The sequence below is a fragment of the Rosa chinensis genome, chromosome 3, assembly GCF_002994745.2.
Source record: "Rosa chinensis cultivar Old Blush chromosome 3, RchiOBHm-V2, whole genome shotgun sequence".
Taxonomy (NCBI): Eukaryota; Viridiplantae; Streptophyta; class Magnoliopsida; order Rosales; family Rosaceae; genus Rosa; species Rosa chinensis.
This window is the reverse complement of record NC_037090.1, coordinates 11,275,745-11,302,103: the sequence shown is the minus strand read 5'-3', so window position 1 is coordinate 11,302,103 and position 26,359 is coordinate 11,275,745. Positions and strand designations below refer to the sequence as shown.

The 26,359-nt window shown below is 38.1% G+C and overlaps 4 protein-coding genes across 5 annotated transcripts; 2 read left to right on the top strand and 2 right to left on the bottom strand.

Moving 5' to 3' along the window:
- Positions 1-2,392: 2,392 nt before the first annotated feature.
- Positions 2,393-5,965, bottom strand: LOC112193590 (protein SSUH2 homolog). 2 transcript variants are annotated; one of them, XM_024333779.2, is made up of 7 exons: positions 5,798-5,965; positions 5,496-5,702; positions 4,984-5,050; positions 4,069-4,400; positions 3,742-3,883; positions 3,394-3,519; positions 2,393-3,101 (listed from the first exon to the last, which is right to left on the bottom strand). In XM_024333779.2, exons 1-7 carry the CDS (start codon positions 5,817-5,819, stop codon positions 2,717-2,719), a joined length of 1,281 nt encoding a protein of 426 aa, XP_024189547.1. In that variant the 5' UTR covers positions 5,820-5,965; the 3' UTR covers positions 2,393-2,716. The 2 variants fall into 2 exon arrangements, with proteins under 2 accessions (XP_024189547.1, XP_024189546.1); XM_024333778.2 differs by having other exon boundaries at positions 5,496-5,705; positions 5,798-5,964.
- Positions 5,966-7,068: 1,103 nt separating this feature from the next.
- On the top strand, positions 7,069-8,900 carry LOC112192984 (60S ribosomal protein L35a-1). Its single transcript, XM_024332957.2, has 5 exons — positions 7,069-7,194; positions 7,288-7,323; positions 7,416-7,644; positions 7,742-7,784; positions 8,679-8,900. The coding sequence occupies exons 1-4, from the start codon at positions 7,163-7,165 to the stop codon at positions 7,781-7,783; spliced, it is 339 nt and encodes a 112-aa protein (XP_024188725.1). The 5' UTR covers positions 7,069-7,162; the 3' UTR covers position 7,784; positions 8,679-8,900.
- A 2,894-nt stretch (positions 8,901-11,794) lies between these two features.
- LOC112192982 (probable sugar phosphate/phosphate translocator At3g11320) lies at positions 11,795-14,261 on the top strand. Its single transcript, XM_024332955.2, has 4 exons — positions 11,795-12,638; positions 13,400-13,503; positions 13,609-13,837; positions 14,076-14,261. Exons 1-4 carry the CDS (start codon positions 12,186-12,188, stop codon positions 14,229-14,231), a joined length of 942 nt encoding a protein of 313 aa, XP_024188723.1. The 5' UTR covers positions 11,795-12,185; the 3' UTR covers positions 14,232-14,261.
- Positions 14,262-17,859: 3,598 nt separating this feature from the next.
- Positions 17,860-21,325, bottom strand: LOC112192983 (vegetative cell wall protein gp1). The gene is made up of 5 exons (XM_024332956.2): positions 21,227-21,325; positions 21,061-21,105; positions 19,009-19,056; positions 18,598-18,825; positions 17,860-18,255 (listed from the first exon to the last, which is right to left on the bottom strand). Exons 1-5 carry the CDS (start codon positions 21,281-21,283, stop codon positions 18,043-18,045), a joined length of 591 nt encoding a protein of 196 aa, XP_024188724.2. The 5' UTR covers positions 21,284-21,325; the 3' UTR covers positions 17,860-18,042.
- Positions 21,326-26,359: the final 5,034 nt, after the last annotated feature.

Here is a 26,359-nt window from a genome sequence, read left to right as displayed (position 1 = left end):
ATTTTAAGGGACTATGAGGGACAAATGCATCTCAACCACATGTGTTAAATATAAAAGCAGAAATTATAACAACTTAAAATTATGCATTTATTTTCAGCAATCAGATTCACTTGTCCCTCACAGTTCCTTTAAAATTGTCCCTTAGGTGAGTAGGCCTTTTCTATGTTCCCCATGTATTATGCAGTTTCAATAATGATCAAGGTTTAAGGGTAGCCGTACTGATCCTTTTAAAAACAAAAAAAACAAATATATTTCCTTTCACATTTTTTTTTGGCCTAGTGGAGAAATTTTAATTTGATAAAAAAATTTCTTGACAAAAAAAAGAAGAAGAAGGCAAAAGTTTAATTTGATGAAAAATAATGGCAATAATTCTAGATGAAGTGGACTGAAAGATATAGTGGGAAGCTAAAAATGCATTAAGAAGAAGACTGTAGTGTGTAGTCATGCCTAAAATTATTTCATGATCATAAAGGTTTGATCCTTGCGTTTTAGTGCGTACCCAACTAACTAGTTTTCATTCCATGGTTATAATTCACTAAATGACTTCCAACCTACCCCATTTCATGCCACAACTCAGAAATATTGTGGCAAAGAAAATGCAAGTCAATAATTATATTAAAAATTATTAGGAGACACTATTGTGCTCTTCAACTTTGTTATTGTAACGGTATATGTAACACATTATTAAGTTAACAAATCTAGATAATGGGTTCTCTATTTATCTAATGGAAACAGTAATCAAGCAAGTTAGATCCCCTACTTTGTGTACTCCATCATAAAGAACAAGAATTATGTCCTTTTGTTTTCAACTGTCCGTGTTAGAAACTCAGAATGTTTGATTGGGTGTACTTGGTATTTTATATAGTAAATTTGTCCTTTATCGGAGAGTCTTCAGTACACGGCCGTGTACATGCACGGCCCATGTGCAGCGAAGATGATTGGATGATCCATATATTGATAGCTGAGCCCATGTATCGGACGGCTGAGACAGGATGTGCATTTCCATCGTACGGCTTACATTGCTGTGCACTAGCACCCGCCGTGCACTGAAGAATTTTCGGTCCTTTATAAAGAACACAAAATGACTCTGCCAAAAAAATGAAGAGGAAAGAATAGAAAATAAATAAAAAGATGAGCTAGAAATGTTCTGTATGGAATCATAGGACAACCAAATGATTTTGTAGTGATTTGGGTCCACACGCCTGATAGAACATTGTTTGGTGAACGCAGGCCTTACCGCAACTCCACTAGTTCTCATTCTGTGTTAGCTCTATCAATACGCTAGGCCTAGCTCCGACCACATCTGTGTATCTCCCTTTCAATAATGGGACTCAGGGTCGATCTATTTTATCTATTATTATCGACCAAAAATATTATTAAACGAATAGGTAATCGGTGCTTATTTGAATCTCGAATTTTCTTTGAAAAAAAGTATTTAGATTATTCAATTCGTATGTACACTTATAAATGCTACTAACATGACCAAAACGATGATGATTCCGTACAGATCTTGAAATTTCTCACAAGAAATTGAAAGGAACTTGGAAAATGGGACTCCACTAACCAAAAGATGGTGGTTGACCACAAACTAGAAGTGAATGATCCTCTCAATGGTCCATAAACCAGATTGAAAGCTGATTATTACAGATTTTGACGTCACTGACTCACCATCATATCTATACTATTATTAAGAAAAAAGAGTTTGTCAGCAAAAAAAAAAAAATTTTTACCAAAATATATCTCAAATATTAAAAAACATTCAAACTAAAATATTTGAGAAAGACAAAATGGTTAATTCACAATTAAAAGAAAAACAAAAGAAATTTAAAATAAATAAATAAAAAATAAAAAATCAAAAACAAAATATGTGCAGCAATTTTCTTCACTTTCTGTGAAATCACTTTCTAAGTAATTATTTACACCCATAGAGTGTGTTTGGAGTCTAGTTTAAGTTAATGGTTCTCATTTGAGGTTGCCTCCTGCCCAACATTTTCAAAGCTAGTTGGTGCGTATATAAAATCTCTAATTTTCTTTGAGAAAAATGAGTTTTTTTTGACAACTTTGAGAAAAATGAGTTTGAACCCTTCAATTAGTTGAACGTTAAATTCCATTGACAGGACCAAAGCTACAATCGCTCCGTGTGAATCTCGGAAATTGGGTGGAACTTGGAAAATGAGGTCCATTAACGACAAGATGGCGGTTGACTTGTGGGCTGGGAAGTGGAAGATTTTCTCAATGGTCCATACACCAACTGAATATTATATAACCCATTAAGAATTTGCGGTCATCGTCACACCCTTCACATCATTACATTCATACCAACATTTCCAAATGTTTCATTATTTCTATTTTCTGTCACCTATTTGAAAAGGGGAAACAAGAACCAACTCGATAAATAATGTTACGTTAAAGTACATTGACTTGATCTCGGCAAACATAACTAAATTTCACACAAGGAGTTTGGCCAACTTCCATTTTCATAGTATTCAAGACCTTGACACACACGGTAACAAACGACTCTACAATAGACTTTACAGTGAAGACAAATTCATACACAAGTAGTATATTATTCCGCAGTACTTTTCAAATTTTTCCACACTCAAGTAGCAACATTGTTTTATTCTCACCAAAACGAGTAAATCACTCACAAATATGATACGATGACGTTGATATACAGTAGAGTTGTGTGACTCTTGAAGACGTATATCTGCAACGTCTACAACTTCAACCACTCCAAGCACGGGCACAAGCCCCAGCAAAACCGAGAGGGATAGTAGTCCTTTAGATACACCTCCCTGCTAAACCCAATGATGTAGAAACTGAATAATCGGTTGCGATGAGCCATTGTGACGCGTGTCACTGGAACTACGGATATGGTGTGCCTTTCGCTTATGACCCTTGCAGAGACAGGCACAGGAGCTCTGTCTGCGATGACTTCCGATGAGAACTTGTTGAGGAAATAAGAGTCGGCAAAGAAGGCTGGAGTGCATTGATGTGCCTGGGAGTTGCACAACTGGACCCCTTTGGCTCTGTGGAAAACATCATCGGGAACAGATGCTGCTCCGCTTGTTGCACTTACCTTTCTAGTTGAAAGTGTCTTCCTGTGAAAGGAGTTCAATTTGTTACTTTACAATACATTTTCATGCAGGATGGTTCTCACATATGCAGAAGAGAAAATTAAAACTTAATCTTTGCAGGGTGCACTGCATGTGGACTGTGAGATTTTATATACTTTTCATCTCCAGTTGGTAAACTCGACATAGAACAATGGATAATGGGGAACAAAATCCCCCACTTCTTTGTAATATGTATTTGTACTTGAGTTTTACCATTTCAAATGGTGTTGCAAGAAATTTCCGAGAAATATAATGAATCAAGCAGGAGAATAGATACCATCTAACAAGGGCAACATTGCGGGACCGAAGAGAACCACTTCCTTCACATGTCAAACATTTAACTAGACCACGAGATCCACATGTTGCACAAGGAATCTGTCCCTTGCCATTGCAAGTCACACATCTGCATAGACAAAACCAATGGTATATATAGTAAACTGTATCCTGCTTCAGCAATCAAAAGGCTGTTGTGATACCATTATTCTCATATGGTTAAATCAGAGAAAGTTGCATGAGAAAATTAACTCTGAAAGGGTTAGACGGGAAGATCCTCTTATTGTAGATTGAAACCATTTAGATCATGATTTTAATTATAATGAGATGAGGTAAATATTAAGCATCTCACATTGAGTCAGATCCATCTTTATGAGCAAGTAAGCCCCTTCCATGACAAGCAGAGCACTGAGTCATCTGGTTCTCTTTGTAGGATCCAGGTTCTTCATTTGCATTGCATTTAGGACAGACGGTACCCCCTCGCCCTGCACAACCTGTAAATCTTTCAAACATTTTGTTAGAACTTATAGAAAAAGCATCTCTTATTATAACTATTGGGACAACTTTGCCTAGATCATACTCAAAGAGTTTAAAAGAGTAGAAATGAAACATTTATAGTCAAAAGTTCATCTTCCCTAATTATCCAAATCCATGGTTCCATAAGGATGAGAACAGTTACCTGAGCATTTCGCAATGGACTCTGAATGAGGAATTATCTCCCGTGATTCTTTATGAGGTATAAATAAAACAGGAAATTGAGACTTCAAATCCAATTCCCAGACTCCCAGTTCGGGTCCCTTATCCCTTCCATCAAAACTGCCACCAAGGTATGGCTCTGTTTCTCTTACAGTTTCCCTTTCTTCAATGAAGGTATCTAGTGTTCCCACATAAACGTTGCAATCTTCCACTCTCTGAATTTTCCAGGTGCGAGCAGGACGACTTCCCCAACAGCATCTATGGCCAACATGATCAATGAGCAACTCCCGTATCTCTACTTCATCCAGTGTTTGCCTATACATAAATACTGAGTCTTAGAAAAGATAAACACAATGCTGTTGACAAGTTGACACTTCAAAGTTGAGCTTGAGAAAAATAGGCTCATAAGTTTTCACTTACTACAGGCAATCTGAAATAGTTGGTGTACCTTTATATATAAAAATATATATAACAAGAAGGCAAGAAGGCTTTTAGAGATTGAAGAAAAAAGGTTGTATAAAACTCTCTATGTCAGCAAGAGGTTGACACTTGGCAAATATGAAACCCTTTCGAAAAAAATGTTAAAGAACATCATGCCTCTAGAAAGAAACGAGGGAGAATTCCCTGAACATAAGGGTCTCTATTAACATTAACCATATCCAAGTTTTTGAGTTTTAAAGAACAAGACATGGCGATATGACTACGAATTCACTGGAAGTCCTTATAATGTGTAGTGCATTCCATTGGCAATTTATATACGTGATCAGTTCAAACTTTCTAATGACATGGATCCCCTTATAACGTGCAGTGCATTCCATCAGCAATTTAAATACATGATCAGTTCAAAATTTCAAATGACATTGATCCCCTAGTAGCAGGTGCATTATGTCAAACGTACCTATGAAACTCACTTGTGGTGCTGCCAGCACCTCCTCCATATCCACCTTGGTAAACAACAGATTGCTCTGCAACAAAGAACCACAATTTTGTATCCATCACATTACGTTAGAGAAAATAACAGGAGACAGTGAGACACTGCAAAGATTCTACCATCATAACCCTCTTTTTGCCCCACGAAAAGATCCAAATCAAGAACTGAATCCAACATCTTATGTCATGAAGTTCATTCAACTTAGCCATTATTATTCTGTATGAACTAATCAAGTAGAATCCTTCCTTGTCCCAATTCGAACCACCTCCAGAGGTAAAATTTTTAAATGATTCCAACTACATTTCTCTACAAACACATCTCGGAAACTAAACAGAATACAAATAGAAGAATCAAGGAACTGAGCTACTGATATCAAATCTTTGGAAACAATCTCACATAAACCTCGAAAACGATCAACACCCATCAATCAAAACTGAAAACCCATATTCGAAATAGCATAATTGGGAAAAATTATGTACCATCAAGATCAGGCTCCGGCGAACTAACCAAACCGCTATGAAGAGAAGGTGGGTAGTGCTCAGAATAAGCCGCCGCTGATCGTATCTCTTCGACGCTGACTTCAGTTCCGGCCAACGAAGCCGTCGGGATCACAGAGCCGGATCTCCCCACGTACTGGTACGAGCTCCAGTTCTCACTCGACTTCTCCTCTGATCCATTTCGTTGCTCTTCTATCAATCACCAAAATGAAAACCCATAAAGAAAATCAGATATAAACCCACAATTTAAATTCGATGGATTCAGAATGGGGATTAGAATGTACCCGAAAGCAGAGACTGCTCCATTGTTTCTGTGAGAGTGGAGAGAGCTGGAGAAAGACTCTACTTAATAATGTGAGATTTGCTTCGCGAGTAAGGAAATTAAATCGAGAGTCAAACGAGATTATCACAGGGGAGTTTTGTCGTAGGCGAGTCGTGTCGACTGCCTATCATAACGAGCGGGAAACGACCAACCGCTGATCAACCAGAGGTCCACGGACCATTCTGCAAATTTGCACATTTGCAAAGGGGTCCCCGAGTCGGAGATACCAAAATTTTGGGTCCTAAACCGGCCGACCTGATTTGGGATTGTAAATTTTACATTAACCACTGGTGATCGGGTTGGTAAGAGTGTTTAAATATGAAATCAAGACCGGTCTTAATTTTTGGGCTCTGCCCCGTGGGCGATTTTGAAGTTAAATTTCAATATATTTTTAGTGCTCGGGGTGAAAGAAGCATTCTAACATATCTCTAAAAACTCATAAAGTCTTTTAGAAGAATCGTGTAATCTTGATTTAAAAAAAAATAAAATTTGATGTTTGATTGACTAGTTTCTATTCTAAGCTCGAATTCGAGCTTTTTACCATTAAATGACAAATAAACCAATAAATAAGAATGTGTAAGTTTGTAAAACGGCACTTGACATTATGATGGTGGTTGATCCATATGGTGTTCTATAATGATCCTAAAAATATAGTTTCAATTGTCCTGAGTTCCTGACTTTAGTTTCTTGGCAAGCTTTGTTAGCCATTGCACTAGGGCTAGAGATTTGTGAAACAATCCCGGACATTAAGATGGCGTTTTATGATGATCTTACATATATAGTTTCAATTCCCCTAACTTTAGTTAGTGTATGGGTGTAACTATACAAGTTTCATCTTCTTTACACATAGGTACTAGGCACAATATTTGTAGTACGCTTGAGTGTGTTTTTTTTTTTCATTTTTACCTTATCTCATTACTCAAGATTAAAAAGTAAAAATGTATAGAAATAAGAATCATTTCATTCAACAACCATGATTAGACATGAGCTAGTCACAAAATTTCATATTGAGCTTCATACGTACTTGTAATGTTTAGGACTAGTCCGAACGAACCGGGTCGAACACGAACTCGAGATTTATATCCAATCAATTTACAAGCCCAAAGAAAAACTCTTGAGGCTTCATATTTTACCAGTGGGCCTAATTCATTCCATCAAGCATTCGAGCATGGGCTTTCGGGCTCCATTAAAGTGTGCCAACTCACACCCTATATTTCCTCTTGCCATATATAATCTTCTTAACCCCTCAACTTTACTAGTCTTCGTTTAGGGTTTCCGTCTCACACCCAGTAGCCTCCAGAGCCGCCGCTGCTTCATTCGTTCGAAAATGGTGAAGGGTCGTCAAGGAGAGCGCGTCAGGTACTCAATCTCCCCCTCTCTCTAATCTCCCATTTCACTAATTTCTTCAAACATCAAAATCTAATTCACTTTTACTTCTCTATTTCTCTGCAGACTCTACGTCCGTGGAACCGTCCTCGGATACAAGAGGTATTAAAACCAAGCTCTAGCTACTTATACATCTTTGATTTGTGAGCTGAGGGATTGTTTAGGGATTTAACTCAGGGTTTGGTTTTTTCCAGGTCGAAGTCGAACCAGTACCCAAACACTTCCTTGATTCAGATCGAGAACGTGAACACCAAGGAGGAGGTGGCATGGTACGCCGGGAAGCGTTTGGCTTACATTTACAAGGCCAAGGTAAAGAAGAACGGCAGCCACTACCGTTGCATTTGGGGAAAGGTCTCTAGGCCTCATGGAAACACTGGTGTCGTTCGCGCCAAGTTCACCTCCAATCTTCCACCCAAATCCATGGTATAGTCTTTAGCTTTGTGGTATTATAGTTGTGCTGTTTCGATTAACTTGGTGCGATTGGTTTGTTGATTGCGGGTTTTGCTTTGATTTTGCACAGGGATCCAGAGTCAGGGTTTTCATGTATCCCAGCAACATTTGAGGTACTATTTTGTTTCCAACGTAGTTGTGTACTTTGTTTGAGTGTTGATGATTTGAGCTGATGCTATTTGAATTTTTCGTAGAATGTGATTTCAGCTGTTTTGGTTCATGTCTCTTGAAAGCAAATCATTCAAATTGATATTAGTCGACTTCCAGTGAATAATGTTCATGCTTAGCGTTTGAATCAGCAGGATGGAATCCATATTTTATGGCGTAACTGTTTAAAACAAACAGTACACTAGCACTTTCTTATAGGAGCAATCACTATTAGATGTGTAGAAGGGATATTGTCCTGCGTTGTTTATGATTTAAAAGCGTTGGCGTCTTTTCCTGATTGACCATTTTCAATCATTTAGTTGTTCTGCTTTTAATATATACTGAAAGCTGTTTGTATGATGTACTCATTGGTTTTGGTTGAGAGGTTTGGTGTTGGAACTGGAGTCCTGAAAAAACGTTGAACATTGTGATTTCATCAATATGGTCAATATTCTGTTGTTTAATTCTTAAAAGCAAGTTGCTCCAGTAGATAGGCTTGTAGCAGTGCTTTTGATTGGATTGTCAGCCATTGTAAGAATGAAGGGAATGATGATGTTGTACTAGTTCAGTCTTGAGTTAAAGATTTAGGGCCCTTTACCTAATCCTGAATTGCTTTTAATATTTGTTTGAATCATTCTCATTTTCTCACAAGCCTTTGTTCTTCTATGCTATTGCTTTTAGTTTTTACATAATTAGCAGTCCCTCAGGGACATCCTGGTCGTTAACCAAAACAATATTGTTTGCCGTAATAATGAGGAAATGAAATTGAGTTGATAATCTGCTGTGAATAACCAATACTTGTTATTCTTGTTGTCATATTTATATTATCTAACTGATCTTTTTGTTTGTTTGGGATGCAGGGATGAGGCTAATGTAGATGATCGATTGGATTTGGAGTGCAGCAGCTGCTTTTTTGCTTTTATGTCGTTTAGATTCAAACTTTGAAAGACTTAATGTACTGAGGAACCTGAGTTATTTATCTAAACGTTTGTTGCTAGACTTATTGTTGTGTTCAAATTTTTTTCATTGCTTTTTGCATTTTAACCATATGAATGGATCACAAAGTGATGTCACTTTGTTGATGAGAATGCCGGAATGATTTTCGGTTTTTCAAATTACAATGGCGTTCTTTTATAAGAGAACCATCTTATATCTTCACCCGTACCATATATTTTCCCAAGGTATTGTTGCTAATCTTTAATGTTTAGTCGTTTACTTGCATGCAACTGGTACTGGCTGAAAGGATTTACCCGTCTACAAAGTAAATGTTTGCAAGGGTCATCTTCTTTTTGATGCTCTGATATGTAACACTTTATAGAACTTTGCTGTTCTCTTATGCACTTCTTAATAACAGTACAAACCCTCAGGATCTCGATGCTAAAGAACTTGCTGAGTGTGCTAGAAGTCTTAAAACAATTAGCAAAGTTCCGTAAAACTTCTAGTGTTATATGCACTGTACTCATCATCGTTCCTCTTTCCCAAGTTCAACATGCGCCGCATCCTTTCTGAGTACTGTCTGCATTTTCCACTTCATCAGCATCCATTCATTTGATTGACCTCAGAAGCATGGCATAACAGTCCCTGCTTCTGTGCTTCTGATGTTAAATTGATGGGATATCCAAATTCACTTCAGGCCAAGAGCTCACATTTTAGTGGCAGAACACAAGGGATTCTCAGAATTTGTATACGTAGATGCTTGCATGGTCTCACAACTTGTCGCCATTATAGTACTTGAGAGATTGAAAGTAATATACATGACCCTTGCTATGTCCTTGTACTTGAGCATTTGGTTCATTTTCAATTTGAGCTTTACAAGATTACCCTTGGATCATGTCCTTTTCCCCTCTTGTTTGAAGGTTGCTATTGCACACTTATGCTGGTTCTTGCTGATACCCAAGCTCATGAAAGTGTTGGTCATGGACTCAAGGGTCATCTTTTGTGAACAAAGTTAAAGAAACTCGGTCTCTGTTGTCGTGTTTACTTATATCCAGGCTATACTTCAATGACCTTTGCTCCGTAGTTGATGCCATCACCAATCTTTTTCTTGGCCTCACCGGTCCAAGTTCTTGTCAGCTATCCTGCAGAAGAGAGCAGAAATTATAAGTATGATGTTGATAAAGAGGTAATTCTCACAAATTTGAAGATTATGAGTAAGATGCTGCAGGTAGCTTCAACTGGTTTGCAATTCACGGAACTTTTATGAGTTGTATAAACACGTTCATAAGTGGGGATAACAAAGGAGCTGCAGCAAGATTCGAAGCGGACTGGTTTGAACAGAATGGTGTTTTCAGAGGTTTTGGAGGCCTATTTTCCTATAAATCTGGTAGTGATATGAAATTTCCACAAGAGTTTCAAGCCTTGTTCATGACTATCATGGAAACCGCATGTGCAATTTGCTTGTCCAATATGGTGATACACTCTAGGATTGCACATAAGACACTATGGAAAGGGCAATTCGTTTATGAAACTGAAGCCTCCTTTCTGTCTTCTTGAGGATGGACTGAGACAAGGCTTTCGAGTTTCGACTACTGCAATACGGGTACGAATGCCTTGAGAAAAGCTGAAAGTCCTCAGTTCGTATCCTTCGCAGAGCTAGCTAACAGGTGCATATTCACAGTACATATGTCACCACCTTTGAGGAGTATCAGGTGCATATATATGACGTTTTAGTTGCTCATCCTTAAACAACGTACCATCATTTTTCTTACAACAATCTGGTGTAGCACTCATGAATTGCTTTCAGTCCTACATGTACAAGTGTAAAGATATCATAATTCATATTATGTCCGTCCCTTTTGATTCTAGCTCTTTCACTTTTTATTCAAGAGTACAAGTGTACAACAAACGAGCTCTCATGGATGGCCAAGCAATCGTATCATGATCCCGGATGACGACAACTTGACCAACACCTGTTGTTATGGACCTGATATATCCTTTTAAGTTTTAAACTCAAATGCAATTGGTTAGTGCCACCTTTTGGTCTTCTCCCAGGATGGACCTCATGACTGCAGGCATATTTGCACTGGTTGAGATTCTCATGGACCAGAAGACTTGTCTACGATGATGACTTTTGCTTTAAGGCTTTTAGTGGTCAATGCCTCAGAACTCAACCCTGAGAGCTTTGCAAACCACAGAATGGAAAATCCTTTACGCTAAAGTGGAGGCATCTACGTACAAGATCAGCCATTTTGGTGCTTGCGAGGCGCTATTTCATGTCCATTTGCCATTTCACCGTCCACTGCTTTTGTAGTGGCATAGGGAGAAAGAAATCATGGCCAAAACCCTAAATAATAGATTGTTAGGTGTGACATATCCAAAACGTCTCATCATCAAAATATTTGATAGTTAGAATGATAAATTATTTGGTGTATCTGATACACCACGTCACTTGAATATTTGAGTGAAACGAAACATCACATACATAGTCTATTGGAATTAGACCAATACAACAGATAAGAGAAAACCTGCCATGTTAGAATTGAGCGGTTAGCTAGGCTGTTAAGCAGTTGATTAGTTAGTTAGTGGTTTATTAGGTTTTAGCGGGAAGGTGTTCTTAAACGTTTTGTTCTCAATACAGTACCACAGCTATTTTTTTAGCTATCGATCAGTTCAACTTTGGTTCTGTCATTGTGTTTTGGTATCAGAAAGATTTGATAGTTCTGTTTTTCAGATTTTAGCCAAATATAGTAAAAAATCAATTTCAATGTACACAAATATTGCAAATAAAATCTATTCCTATACAATTTACCGTTCCAATACAAAGTCAAACCTAAGTTCATGAACTCCGTAATTTCAATCACTAAAATCCCTTATCAGAGTAATACCTCGTACTCTTTTGATTTCGCTCTCTCTATTTAAAAAGATTACCATTAATGTAGCCAGATACAGGAGCCGAGACAGAAAATTTGAAACCTGAAAGACCCATTTGCCCCAAGACTAAAGACCAAAACGAAACCAGTCCACATCCAAAGCCAACAAAACGTCGCCGGCGTTTGTCCTTTATTTTAAGAATCCGAAGCCGGCCAGCCCTACTTTTCTCATTCAAAAAACGACGTCTATTTTGGTAATCACAAAGGCGTTTTCCGCCTCTTTCACTGTCCTAAACGCTGAAAGGTCCTCCATTTTGGCGTGCAAACCGCTGCGCGTTCTTGACAAGTACCTGATTTGATCCTTCGACAGCCACCCTCCGATGACGAAACAATCCCCCCCGGGCCCCACTCCCATCGCACCTGGCGTCGTGAGAGAAGAGACCCTCTTCCGTTACGGTTCATAATAATCCTCTGTTTCAGACCTCCTCCTTAATTAATTCTCTCTTTCCCTTCTCCACCAACTTCTGTTCATTCAATCTCTAATCTTTTCGAAAACCAATGACCGCCGCAGACCCGAGTCCGATCCCATGGCCCACGATCGGGTGGGTCGTGTCGTGGTACGCCTCCAACATCGGAGTTCTCCTGCTGAACAAGTATTTGCTGACCAATTACGGGTTCAAGTACCCGATTTTTCTGACGCTGTGTCACATGACGGCGTGTAGTGTTCTCAGCTACGTGGCCATAGCGTTGATGAAGGTGGCTCCTATGCAGAGCGTGAGGTCCAAGGTTCAGCTGGCGAAGATCGCGGGGCTCAGTGTCGTTTTTTGTTTTTCGGTGGTGTGCGGGAACGTGTCGTTGAGGTACCTTCCGGTGTCGTTTAACCAGGCCGTTGGCGCCACCACGCCGTTTTTTACCGCGGTTTTGGCCTTTTTGATGATCAAGAAGAGGGAGGAGTGGGTTACGTACAGCACCCTCATTCCGGTCGTCGCCGGAGTCATCATTGCTAGTGGGGTAAGCAATTTTTTTTTTTAACCCTTCTCTCATAGTTTTGATTATTCTGGTAATTATTTTTGTCTTGACTTGTTAGATATGCACATTACTGAAATGATTGCTTACCCGCCAGTTTTGTTTAGGCAAATTGTTTAATCTGAACTATAAGTACATATGCACGACAGCATTACTGTTATACTGTATATAGATCGTGAACATGCTTCATTTCTGCCTGTTTCATGTGAATTTTATTTAAGAAATGAATCACAATTTAACGCGTATTGACTTATATAAAAAAAAATGACAGATTTTTGATAATAATCCCAAGAAATATGTATACTTACATTGTGGAGTAGTCTTGGCTTATTTTGATACCTCAGCAAGTGTGATCAATGGTAACGAGCAAATTTTAGTGACAATTTGATGGAATTTGACATGGATCAAGATTATATATTTTTTTTTCCTTTTAAATGTTTAACCAATTGGGAGGCTTCAACAATGCTCGGGCCACTGAATATGAACATTGATCAGATCCGTATATACGAGTCATTCCGTCTAAAGCAATCACAATTTGATATGTGTCAACAGTCAACTCCAAGAAAAAAAAAACTAGAGAATAAAACCAAGATATATAAGACATTGTGATACAATGCCTTTCCTTTATTCTGCGTATTTGAAACTATGTACACGATAAATTTGAATTGTAATTAGATTTGTTTCAAGATGAGATTGTGAGTGTGCTGTTTGCAATCATCTGTCTAAAACTTTTGTTTTGGTTGTAGGGTGAACCAAGCTTCCAGCTCTTTGGGTTTATTATGTGTGTTACTGCTACGGCTGCCAGGGCATTCAAGTCGGTGCTTCAACAAATTTTGCTTTCTTCTGATGGGTAACATTCTCTTTCCTCTGTTCTTTAATATCGTTTTTTTCTTAAGGGTGTTGATAATCAATTTTTAAGACTTACGATTGATTCCAAATTTCCAATCTTCTGCAGGGAAAAGCTGAACTCCATGAACTTGCTGTTATACATGGCACCAATAGCTGTAATTTGTTTGCTCCCTGCAACAATATTGATGGAGAAAGATGTTGTTGGGATCACACTAGATCTTGCCAGAAAAGATATCAAACTTATTTGGTACCTCTTGTTCAATTCTTCTCTGGCTTATTTTGTGAACTTGACCAATTTCTTGGTCACCAAACACACAAGCGCTTTGACCCTCCAGGTAAATATAGTTTCACAATCTTAAGAGTCGGTTTGGGAATGTTTCTGAAAACGCTAAACGGACTTTTGAGTATGTGATAGCACTTTTGACAGTGTTTTACAAAATTAGCTATTACTATTTTACAGATTATAAAAGCATTTACTGAGCAAAAAACACTTTCTATGGAAACATTGCCAAACGAGTTGTTAATCTCTTCATATTTCAGTCCTGGATTTAATTGTATTGTTATTTTGAACAGGTATTGGGGAATGCAAAGGGAGCTGTTGCTGTAGTTGTTTCAATTATGATATTTAAGAATCCTGTTTCATTCATGGGGATGTTGGGCTATGGACTCACTGTTGTTGGAGTCATTTTGTACAGCGAAGCCAAGAAGAGGTATACAGTTAAAAATTGAGTTCATGAACCTTTATTTTTCGTGGGCACATATTCTTGGAGCCGGTGCCTTCTGTGCCCTCCTAACTTGCACTATTGTTTGGGAAGTAAAACACAAAGTTCCTCCGAAGAAAATAACTCTGCAGGTCACTAGCAGCAGTAAATGCAAAGTTTATACAAAGCAATTTGTTTACCCCTCATTTTGGGACAGTGCAAAGGTTTCAATCAATGGCTATAGTGTATGGATATTATATCAGATGAATCAAACACATGGCTTTAGAATTTTGTGTGAACTGAATGATTTGTAAGTGCTATTAAACAGAGCTTGAAAGAACAAGGAAGAACAAAAGTATCTCCCGTTACAATACCACACAGTAAATCATTCTGGCATTATCAACTCTCTCTCACTTTCAATGATTTAATTAGAGTTTCTCTATTCGAACCTCCAAATTTACTCACTTGACCTCATTGCTTTTTACACCTCCTATCAAATTTGCAAATACTAAATTTACTCACTAAACCTCACTCAAATTCCTAAAATAACCTCACTTATATAATTTACAAACAAACTATTAATTACATATTCATTCCTTAACCAGATTACATAAATCTCTTATCTAATAAAAAAGAAACTCAAAGACAAAGTATTGGGCTTTAAAAATTAATTTCTAATAAAAAAGAATTTTTTTTTAAACTTTTTTTTTTCTCTTGTAGATGTGCAAAAAAAAAATGAAGAGTAATTTTTCTTAATGTTTAATTATTTTTTCTATTTTTTGTACCTTATGATTAATTATTTAATAGTTTTTTAAAGATTTTTTTTACTACTAGCTCTTTTTTTTATTTTTTATTTATATATAATGAATAGACTGGGATTTAGGTCATAAAATGATTTCTTTTGTTATCCCTCGCCAATATGCATTCAACATATATGATGATAGGAATTTTATGTCACATGATCTTGATTATAGTTTTAATTCTTATTAAATATATATAAATGCTTTAATGAGTATGTAGTGAAATTGAAAAATGAAAATAGATAAGGAAAATAATAAAGAATGCAATATAATATTATTGAATTGGAAAGTCTAGAGAAATTAAATATAATATTTTTGGGGGTATAATTATTGTTCTTAATAGTCATTTTATAATAGGTTATATATGTCATGTAATAATTCATAATAGAGTGAGGTCAACTGAGCAGATTTGGAGGTCCCAATATAAACACTCTTTAATTTTTTTTTTGATCAAATTGAGACATACCAATAGTATGCTCCGTTCATAGATTAAGAAATAGTACAATGACTACTCCAATAAAACAATGATGCTCTGAGTAGTCTATGCCACATACAAACATCTCGCCTTGTAGGCAATCTATTCTACCTAGTCTCACACGCCGGGCACGCAATTGTGGTACGCTAAAAACTAAGTACTTCTACAAGACTCATAGAGGTATCTCTACCAACATAGACAATAGTAACTAGGATCAACCTATCAAACAACTATAGGCTCCTGCCCTATAAAAAGGGCAGACTTCTTGACAAACCCAACTAGCCCATAACCTGAGACCAAATCCAAACCTAGTCCCAGGCCTAGGCCCAAGTGTACCTAAGACAACACAACAAGAGATGTGAATCTGCCTCTGTCAGTCATCATCGTCGCCGCCATGTTTTCTAGCGGGCGGCCCCACCAACGCAGCATTAGCGTCACTTCTCTCAACGACCTACACAAATATGCAAAAGCCTCCCCGGCGTCGGAATTGGGAAGAAAGAAATCGAAAACCCAATCGGCCAACAAATGAGCTACCGATCAGGAACTCCGATCTCAAAACCAATTGTCTCCGCAACAGCAGCGACCTCCTCTGCAACCAAACTTCGACCTCCGCCGCTACAGATTCGCACCTAGTTCAACCACTGCTGCAACACGGCCAACTCTGCTGCAAATCTGGCTCCAATCCGCAAAAACAAACCTCAAATCTCCGGCCTCACCTGAGAACCGCGCTCGACGACAATAGGTCACGCCTCTGCTAGGCTCGACGATGAGGAGTTGACTGTCACCATCGCCCTCTGACACAAACGATGGCTAAGAGCGGCAGCGGCGCTCTTTAATTACTCTATAAATCTTAATTACATCTCTATTCCTTAATCAAACAACATAAATCTCTTATCCAATAAAAAAAAATCAAACACACGGTATTGAGTTTTAAAATTTAATAAAAATAAAATAACATGAATTATTATGTGATTTTTTATTTAGTTTTTCTTTTTTAGCTGTGCAAAAAAAAAAGGTTAATCATTTTTTCTTAATGTTTCTCATTTTCTGTACCTCATGATTAAGTATTTAAATATTTATTTATTTATTTTTATTTGCTAGCTCTGTTTTTTTTTCCCTTATTTATGCAAATATAATGGATAGATTTAGATTTAAGTCATAATACAATGTATTTTGTTCTCCCTGACCAATATGCATATCATGAGGTATAGAAAATAAGTATGTAGTGAAATTAGAAAATGAAAATAGATAGGGAAAATAATAAAGAATGCAATCTGATATTATTGAATTGGAAAGTCTAGAGAAAATAAATATAACAATTTTTTTGGTATAATTATTGTCCTTAGAGCATCTCCAACGGTGGTGTCAAAATCTACTGTGGAGCTCCAACGGATACAAAAGGCAGATCTCTTCCTCTTCAACCCATCATTCAAATCCACCGTGGATGACAATTCTTGGTTTCATCTGTCAAATTTGACAGACTCAGGTCATCTGTCATTTTATTTTTTATTGTTTCTCCCCTTCTTCTCTATCGTTCTCCTCAATTTCATGCTACCCAGATCAAAGTCATTCATGATCTTTCTCATCTTTCTATTTCTTCATACAACACCCAAATCTTCATACCCAAACCTTCAAAAATCATTGATATCAAACTAAAAATTAAATTTACATTCAGATTTGGGGAAAAAGAGAGGAAGAGAGTTAGAAAGAAAAACTGAAGAATTGGGTTCAAGCAACTCCGATCACATCTGAGTGTTGCCATGATCGATCACAGTGTTGAGGTCGCGATTGTGTTTGCGATGTTGAAATCTGGACTGCTTGTGGTTACTTGGATATGTTCAAATTTGTTAATATGGTGGCTTTTCTAATTGCCCAGAAAAGCTAGAAGAAGGCGTAGAGAAACAGAAGAGAAAGAAGATGGAGAGAGAAAGCAATAGTGCAATTGAGTTTTAATTAAATACATTATAATAATAATAAAATATTTATTTATTTTAACCTATGGGTTGAAGTGAAAAATTATCAAAATTGACAATTTCTTGTAGTTGTCAAATTTCAAACTTACCTCAAAATTTTTGACCTCTCCATTGGAGATGGTCTTAATAGTCATTTTATAGTAGGTTATATATGCCATTTAATAATTCATAATAGAGTGAGGTCAAGTGAGCAGATTTGGAGGTCCCAATAGAAACTCTTAAGAAAAAATTACCGAACATGCATGTTACCAGGTCGTTTGAAATCTAGGCCTTGTAGCAAAAAAAAATTAAAACTAAAATGTAATACCTCAACTTGGCTTCTTGCCTTTGGGTTTTTTGATTAAACCGTTTTCATGTATTTCATATTTGTGTGTATTTAATTAATTAAAATTATTCCTCCATTTTTGTTTTCATAAATTGGTTATGCTATTACTTAGTTTTCAGAGTTGAGACCCAATATTATTTGATACAAGCCTTTGTTTGTAAAGTAGGAAGGAACACTAAAAAAAAGGCAAAAAAAAAAAAAAAAACACAGGTTATAATTTTCGCCTTAGGTCTCACTTATTATCGGAGCGGCCTTTGGTTCAAGACTTAAAAGGATGGTGCCAATACGTTGTCATCTTGAGGTGAGGGAGCTGGTGTCTCTACGGGTGCCGAGGCCGGTAAGTTGTCATCTTGAGGTGGGGGAGCTGGTGTCTCTCCGGGTGCCGAAGCCGGCACGTTCTCATCTTGAGGTGAGGGAGCTGGTGCTGAAGATGGTGGAGGTGGCGAAGGGGAGTCAGGTTGGGAAGGTACCTGAAGGTCCTGAACCGATGAACATGGGTTAAACGTCAAGTCATTCTCAGAAAAATCATTATAGTTAATCGCCTATATGACCATTGTATAATCAAAAATGAATTTATCCTTTGTATACACCAATTTTAATGCATAAGACCGTAACTGAGAGTTGATTAGGGAAAGAAATTTTTTTTTTTAAAGAACAATTGACTAACGAAGAGTTTAGTTGATCTATTACGGCACATGATCATGATCATGATCAATCAATAGTACATCCTTATGGTAAAGAGAACAGTTATTCCTTTCAAAAAAAGAAGAAAAAAAAAAAGAGAGAGAGAAGTTAATACTTAATAGTATGTATATCCGTACCTTATCATCTGGCTTGTCCTTATTCTCTTCCTTCGGCTTTGGCTTTTTGTCATTTTGGGGCGGCTGCTTTGGCGTCGGGTTTGGCTTTTTGTCATTTTGGGGCGGCTGCTTGGGCGTCAGCTTTGGATTCGGATTCGGATTCGGCCTCGGCTTTGGAAATGCCCTTCCGCCGCCGAACCCCCCACGCGGGAACACGATCGGGCGGAACATCCCAATACTCATGATTTTCTGGTCACCATCATCCAATGATATCAATGAACTCTAACTGACCAAATATATATAGGGAATTAACTGAACCAATGATAAGAATATAAGAACAGCAATAATAAAACAATGATATTAGCAACAATTGACTGGAAATATATGTGTGCATCAATTCATGTCTTATGTAGTGATGTAGTAGTCTCTAACCTTGTTTATTGAAAGTGGTGGAGTTTGCATGTTGTCGGGAGTTGGTGCCTGAAGTCACATGCATAGATGTTTACTAGTTAGCAAATTAGACAATTAGAAGGTTATACACATGGTGGGAAGAGAGCGATAAACACCATATGATAAATTCAGTTTTCCTCTTTACACATGATTTAATTTAGTCAGATTGGATAAGGCCAAGGGTTAGCTTTTACGAGATGTTAGACCTTGTCAAAATTTGGGAAAAACTCACAAACAGTACCCGAACTACGGGCCACTAATAACTTTCGTACCCTAACTTCAAAAAATATCATTTTGGTACCTGAATTTTTCACCCCGGCCCAAGATACATACCTGGGATCCACTTCACCGTTAACGGGATTAATTTTTCAAGGGTATAGTCGTCCTTTCACTGTTCATCTTCTCCAAACCTCTCTCCTATCTCTTTGCAATTCCAGATTTTTCATCTTCTTCTTCTTCATACCTCAGTGGAAATGAGCATCAATTCATTTGCTTTAATGGGTTTTGTTCCAAAATTCATTTAGATTCTTGGGTATGTTTCTATTTCATTATTTGTATTAGTTCTTCCCAATTTTCAAACTCTTTGCAACACCAGAAACTCATAGCAGAAGAAATATCCAACACCTCAATATACTCACAGCTTGCATCAGACACTTATGCAATATCCTCATGGGCATAAAAAAAAAAACTCAAATTCCTCTTGGCTAAAGCGCCCCATTATCCTTTCGACTTTTCAAGCAACTCAACCCATGAAACCTCTACATCAACACAACAACAGTATAAACCCCCAAACAGCCTCCCCAAAATCTATAGCCTCCTCTAGACAAGCAACCTCAATTCATTTTTGTAATTTTTTCTTTCTGGGATAGAAGATTTTCCTCCCCTCTAACTCATCGGCGAGTTGCCTTCCTTTCCTTCTAGCTCTGAGATTCATCATAAAATGGATCAAACACATATGCAATCACGGAATCTCAATCATGAATTGCATAATCAATCATGAAAGCAGAGAGGGTCGACTAGCTCCTCCAAGCGAAGATGCCCCAACTCCCAAAGTCTGCAGGTCGGATAAGATGCCGAAGATTGAGGTCTCCATGCAATTTGGAGTTGATCAAGCTCGAGACCAAGTTTGCATTGCCGGAAGCTATGGCGGGTCTGAGCAGCGCCGTCAACTCCAATCCAGAGCACCCGGAAACTGCTTTGTTGAGGAAGAAATTGAACCTAGAGATCCGGGTCCGCTGAGAAATGAGAAACTCCACCACGTGTGGGCCCATAAATGAGATGGGTATGGTGGCATCCCGGAAAACGTGCAGCCCTGGTCTCGCGAACAGACGACGGAGATCCTCCAGACCGGCCTTCCCTGTCGGCAGCATTGATGCCTTGACGTTGATGACGTCATTAGGGACGGTGGTGGGGAGAGGGGGACGATCAGAGGGCTGAGAAAGGAGGAGGGTGTAGGAAGGAGAGAGGAGGGATTATAGAGAAGGTTTGTGTGAAGGAGAAGAGAGATGGTTTTGTGGTGGTTAGCGGGAGGACATGAAAGGATGACTATACCCTTGAAAAATTAACCCCGTTAACGGTGAAGTGGATTCCAGGTATATATCTTGGATCAGGGTGAAAAGTTCAGGTACCAAAATGATATTTTTTGAAGTTGAGGTACGAAACTTATTAGTGACCCGTAGTTCAGGTACTGTTTATGAGTTTTTCTCTTAAAATTTAGCTTCAATTTTGGTCAAAATACTTTCTGACCAACCCACATATCGCGAGATCTGACAATAATCTCAGAATTTGGGGGGAATATCAGGAATTTGGCTAAAATTTTTAATATTTCCGAAAATATCATGAAATTTTGATAATTTTTCACAATATTCTTTTGGTAAGCCAAACATATATCGAGCCCCTAAAAAAATGAAAATATCGCTGAAATTTTTAGAGATATTTTTGATTTTTCAGTATTTGTTTCAAACACATGCATGTAGTATCACTAACTAGCCCTAATTAAAATTTTATACGATCCTCATATTTATGAAAATGTACCTTCGGCTTCTTGGCCTGTCCATTCTCAAATTCATCAGCTGAAACCTAGAAAGACAAGGATGTCATCCAAATATTACTGAATATATGAAAGTGAAAGTACGAAAGAGAAAGTGCATGTACGTAGACATCTGTGGACATACACATAAATAACTAATGAAAAAGTTACCTTTGTAGTAACTAAGAGAATGGCAAAGAAGAGGAAGAGCAAAATTTTGAAGACCATTATTGTACTCTATCACAACTAATTAGATAGAAATCAAATAATAGTAGGTGATTGTATTTGCAATAGAACAAAAATCGGATGTGGTATAAATAATGTCAAAATTTGGTACTTCCTTGCATAAGCACTACACGTGGTTCTGTCTCTTATAGTCTTATACATGCATGTGGATATCACATGGCGCGCATTAATTGAACACTATAGTCAAAATTAGCTTAAAATGGACCCAACAGAAACAGAAGGCATTTGCAGGTGTTTTGAAGTAATTAGCATAGCACCCAAAATTCTAAGGCATCAAACGACAATGCTCGAATTGGTCAAGAAAAAAAATTTGTATTTTCAAGTTCAGTTCTATTAACTTAAGTATAGAAAATGCCTAAAAACCAACACTCGATAGATTAAGAAAAAGAAAAGGAAAGGAGAACAGAAAAAAGAGGGAGAAAAAGGAAAAGAATTAGCATAGGACCTAAAAATGGAAGGCATCAAACAACAATGTTCGAATTGGTCAAAAAGAAAACTTGCAATTTCAAGTTTAGTTCTATTAGTTTAAGTAGACCAAATGGCTAAAGGCCCACTATAATCAGCATAGGACCCAGAATTGAAAGGCATCAAATAACAATGCTCGAATTGGTCAAAATTAAACTTGCATGTTCAAATTCAGTTCTATTAATTTAAATAGAGAAATTGCCTAAAGACCCACACTCAATAGATTCAAAAAGGAAAGGAGAACATACAAAAGCGGGAGTAATTCACTAGTTAACTTTGTAGTGATTCAATATCAAATTGTTTTCTTTAAAGAAACAGAATGAACCTATAATCGAAACTACGGCTCAAGTATGGAAGAATGGAAAAAGTTACCTTGGTAGTAACAAAGAGAATGGCGAAGAAGAGGAAGAGCAAAATTCTGAAGTCCATTATTGTACTCGGTCACGACTAATTAATTAGATAGAAATAAAATAATAGTAGGTGATTGTATTTGCAATAGAACAAAAATGACAACATCCGATACCCCGTACCCAAAAATCTTAGCTTTTTTTTTTTAGAAGAAGAAAATTTCATTAATAACCAAACATATTACATAGCATTAGATCCGTAGTTATGAGACCATCAACATGAGTGACTTCCATAAGCCAAAAAGGCCCAACCCCTAACCAAATTTTACGCTCATATCCTCGAGCTACAATGAGTAACAACCAAACCAGTACCGATACAACCCAGCCACCAACATTAAGATGAACTGTTTTCACCCGTTCGGACACCGCGACCCAAAACCGCCAGACCACATGTAAGGGTGATTCACCATCACGTTGATAACCAAAAAGCACCGACAAAAGACCAGACCATGACACAACAGAACGACCATGACACCAGAACAATGGCATCGACCCTACACTAAAACACCCAAACCCTTGCTCAAAGAAGGAGAGACTTATTTTCAACAAGACAATAACTGTAAACAAACAATGAAAACCTAAACAACCGGAAACAAAAGAACACCAGAGAGGCCCAATAACAGAGGCCCGGCCCAAACACCACCCCCTCAGCAAAGAGCAAATGCAGTAGGCAACCGCTCCTGCTGCTGCGCCACGTCTCAAACCCCCAAAACTCGGCGACCGTCCGAAACCGGATCCCACAAAGAACCAGACTTTTCCATCCCCAACCATGTCAGGAGATCCCAGTCACAGCACAGATCAAAACCACCAGAGCCACCAGTTGGCAAGCCACCCTCGCACTGCACCTCGTCTGCTCTCGCCCAAGATCTGGGAAGAACATATCGAAATCGAGCTGCCCAAACCAAGATTGAGCCACCCAGTTCCAAACCTGTAGCAAACCTCTGCCAAAGAACCTAGCATTGAAATCAGACCATCATCCTCTCCTGGACCAGAACGTGACGGCGTGGGTGCCGGCGGCGTTCGGTCGGGAGAGATCGCACAGAACCTCTCTTAACTCCTTTCTCCGCGCGTGGGGCGCGTTCTAAAACTTTTAGGGTTTCGTCCAAAAATCTTAGCTTGTTGCTATTTACTGTTAGTAAATGACATTTTTATTTTGTGGGTTACATTTTACCGTTTAGGGGTTGAAGAGTTGACTTTTTGTTGACCTGATATTTTTTGGAAATTTTCTTGTGGATGTTATAGAATACGTTAAGCCGAATCTATAGACATGTCATTTGCTTAATTCAGAGTTTGGACGAAAAAGTTATGATCTAAAAACGAAAGGTACTATTCCTAGTCTTTTGGAATTTAAATGGTTCCTTTTTTAGAAAGTGGGGAGAAGAGAGAGAAAGTGTGGCAGCAAAATAACCCAAGCCCGACCACAGACCCCATTATTTTCGCCGCACAAGCCCAGAACCCGATCTCCAGCGATTTCTTCGTCGTCAGCCCACCGTCAGACTCGCCACCGGCCATAAAACGATCCTCTCCTCTTCCTCGTTTAATCTATGTAAGTTTTTCATGTTGGATAGCTTTGATTTGAGAGAATCGAAGTGAGATTTTCAGTTTATGCATATCAGAATCTTAGGTTTGATCTCTGATTTTCGACAGGAAATCTTTGTGGATTTGGTTGCTTGTGAGGTGCTGAATACAATCCTAACCTTTTTGCAACTCGATTTGGCCGGTGGAGGAAGAAATTGAAGGTGAACAGTAGCTCCCGAAATTCCTTGCTTTTGGGTTGATTTTCGGTCAATTTGCTTGGAATTGGTTGTTGTTGCAGGTATAAATGTTGTTGGACTTGTCGTGGAAGTTATGTTCATGTAGGTAGCTTGGCCGAATTTAGATGTTGGTGTGGTGGCGCGTGAAACCCACGCGCCGCCACTGGTGGTGGCACGTGGTGGCGCGTGTAGCCACCCAAAATGCATAGTTTTAGTCTATTAATCATACTTTGTGTATGGGAATCGTTGACTACCGTTCATATCATGAAATTTCGATGTTTATATATTGTTCGAGAGTGTTGAGATTGGAATTATTGGATACGTATAATTGTTGTTGAGAATTAGAATGTTGTATTGTCAAATAGAAGAGACAGAGATGAACAACTTTGATGAGGAAAGAATTTTGATCAGAGGTTCCGAACTAGACGTTTCGGGGCTTGCAAACAGACTGATATGCACAGGAACAAGAGGAGAAAGTGGGAAGGAGAAGGAAACAACGGGCTTGCGGTGGCGCTGCAGGGGCAGTGGGCGTGCGGCGGTGTTGCAGGGGCAGCAGAAGTGCAACGATGCTGTAGGGGGGCAGCGACGGTGAGTTTCGACGGTGGTTGAGCGGCTAGCGTGGGCTAGGTGCAAGGAATTTTTCTTTTGGTTTTTGGTTTTTGATTTCAGGGTTAGGGCTCGTGCTGATAACGTGTTTAAGAATGAGAAATTGAGAGAGATTGATGAGAGAGTTGTATATTTCATTATTGAGAATATGAGCCCTATATAGGGATTAATAAGTACATGTTTTAATGATACAAGGAAAACTATTACAAATATAACTAGAAATTCTAGAACATTCTCTCCTATTACAAACATGAAACTAATCTTAGTTTGATTAGGCACACATAAGTCGATTTTCCTTCAACAAGAAATTCCATCTCCAGACCTCCTACAACTCTCGCATTGAAATAGACAATCACTATTCACTAGACTAATGAGAGATCAATCAACAGAAAAACCAAATAGGCAAAAGCACCATTAATTTTTTTTTCTAAGGAGTCCTAAACCATCAGTTAATGAGTATAGACTCTATTGGCAGCAAATCCTCTGTCCCTAATTTTCCTGTCTCCATCCCTGTGACCCATTCAATTTATGACACTTGTTACCTTAACAAATCTATTCTTAACACCGTTAACAGTTGCCTTTTATGGCACAACAAACCAATAGTGAACTTCTTCCCCAATGTTCTCTTCCCTCTCTACCTTATATCAGTTATATGCCTCTGCTTCATCATCTCAATAGTAATAGTTATGGGCGTGAAGATGAACAAATTGGTGAGATTGAAGGAGAAGGAAGAAAGCAAAAGGCTGAGTTGGTACTTGTCTGCTACAGTGGAAGAGTTCCATGGATGCAAATACCCAAATGAAGCCACCGATATGGCACAGCAAATCCCCACCATGGTGAAATAAGCTGGAAACATCTTGCTTTGCAGATTACCGAACTGATGCCTCAGAAGATTCTTGAAGCTGAGTAGAGATTGCAAACCAGATAAAAATGATATTGTATGGTTAACTGAAACATGAGACTTGACAGTGTTAAGTTCTATGAATTAAAATGGGCAGGTGTCATAAATCGAATAGGTCACAAGGACGGAGACAGGAAAATTAGGGACAGAGGATTTACTTCCGACTCTACTATCCAAAGGGCTTAAGGGCGTGCATTGAAAATAGACAACCAATAAACCACACCGTACTTGATTAAAAGTTACTATCCAACCAAATCTAATATGCTTAATCATAATCTCATGTACATACTTTATTACTAAGCTACACTACAAAGCTAAGACATATGGTTTTTAATTCATTTACCGAAGTGTGTATTAAACCATAATTTGTGTGTGTGTGCGTGTGCGTGTTTATATTTTTCTTTTAAATGAGACCATGAACTTGTCCGATTATGCCCCATGAACATGCATGGGTTGGTAGGGGAATGGAATATGATACTAAAGTGGCTCATCGAATTCACCAAAGGCCCAAAACGAAATCTATACATCGATCTGACCAAAGGAATAGGTCTTGTGGCACAACTCCAAAGTGATATGAAACTATTTCATCAAACAGTTGCATTTTGTTCTGCAACTAACAATTTGGACCCTCTAAATTCACTCATCATTATTTACAGAATCATATTTTTATTTTCCCATGTAACCTTTAAATCAGTCAGTCTACTTGACAAGAGTTATTGGCCACTAAGCGTCCTACACAAAAGTGGTCCATTTGGACTCCCATCATATTCTTATCTTAGACCCCCCTTTGATTTCCCTTTTTTTAAAGTTACCAATACGTCACGTATCACTCCTCATTTCTAAACAAATTTTTTTTTTTAATTATCTTTGACCTCCGAAATAAAATTTCATTTAGCAGGAAAAAAAAAATTCTATTAAGATAAAA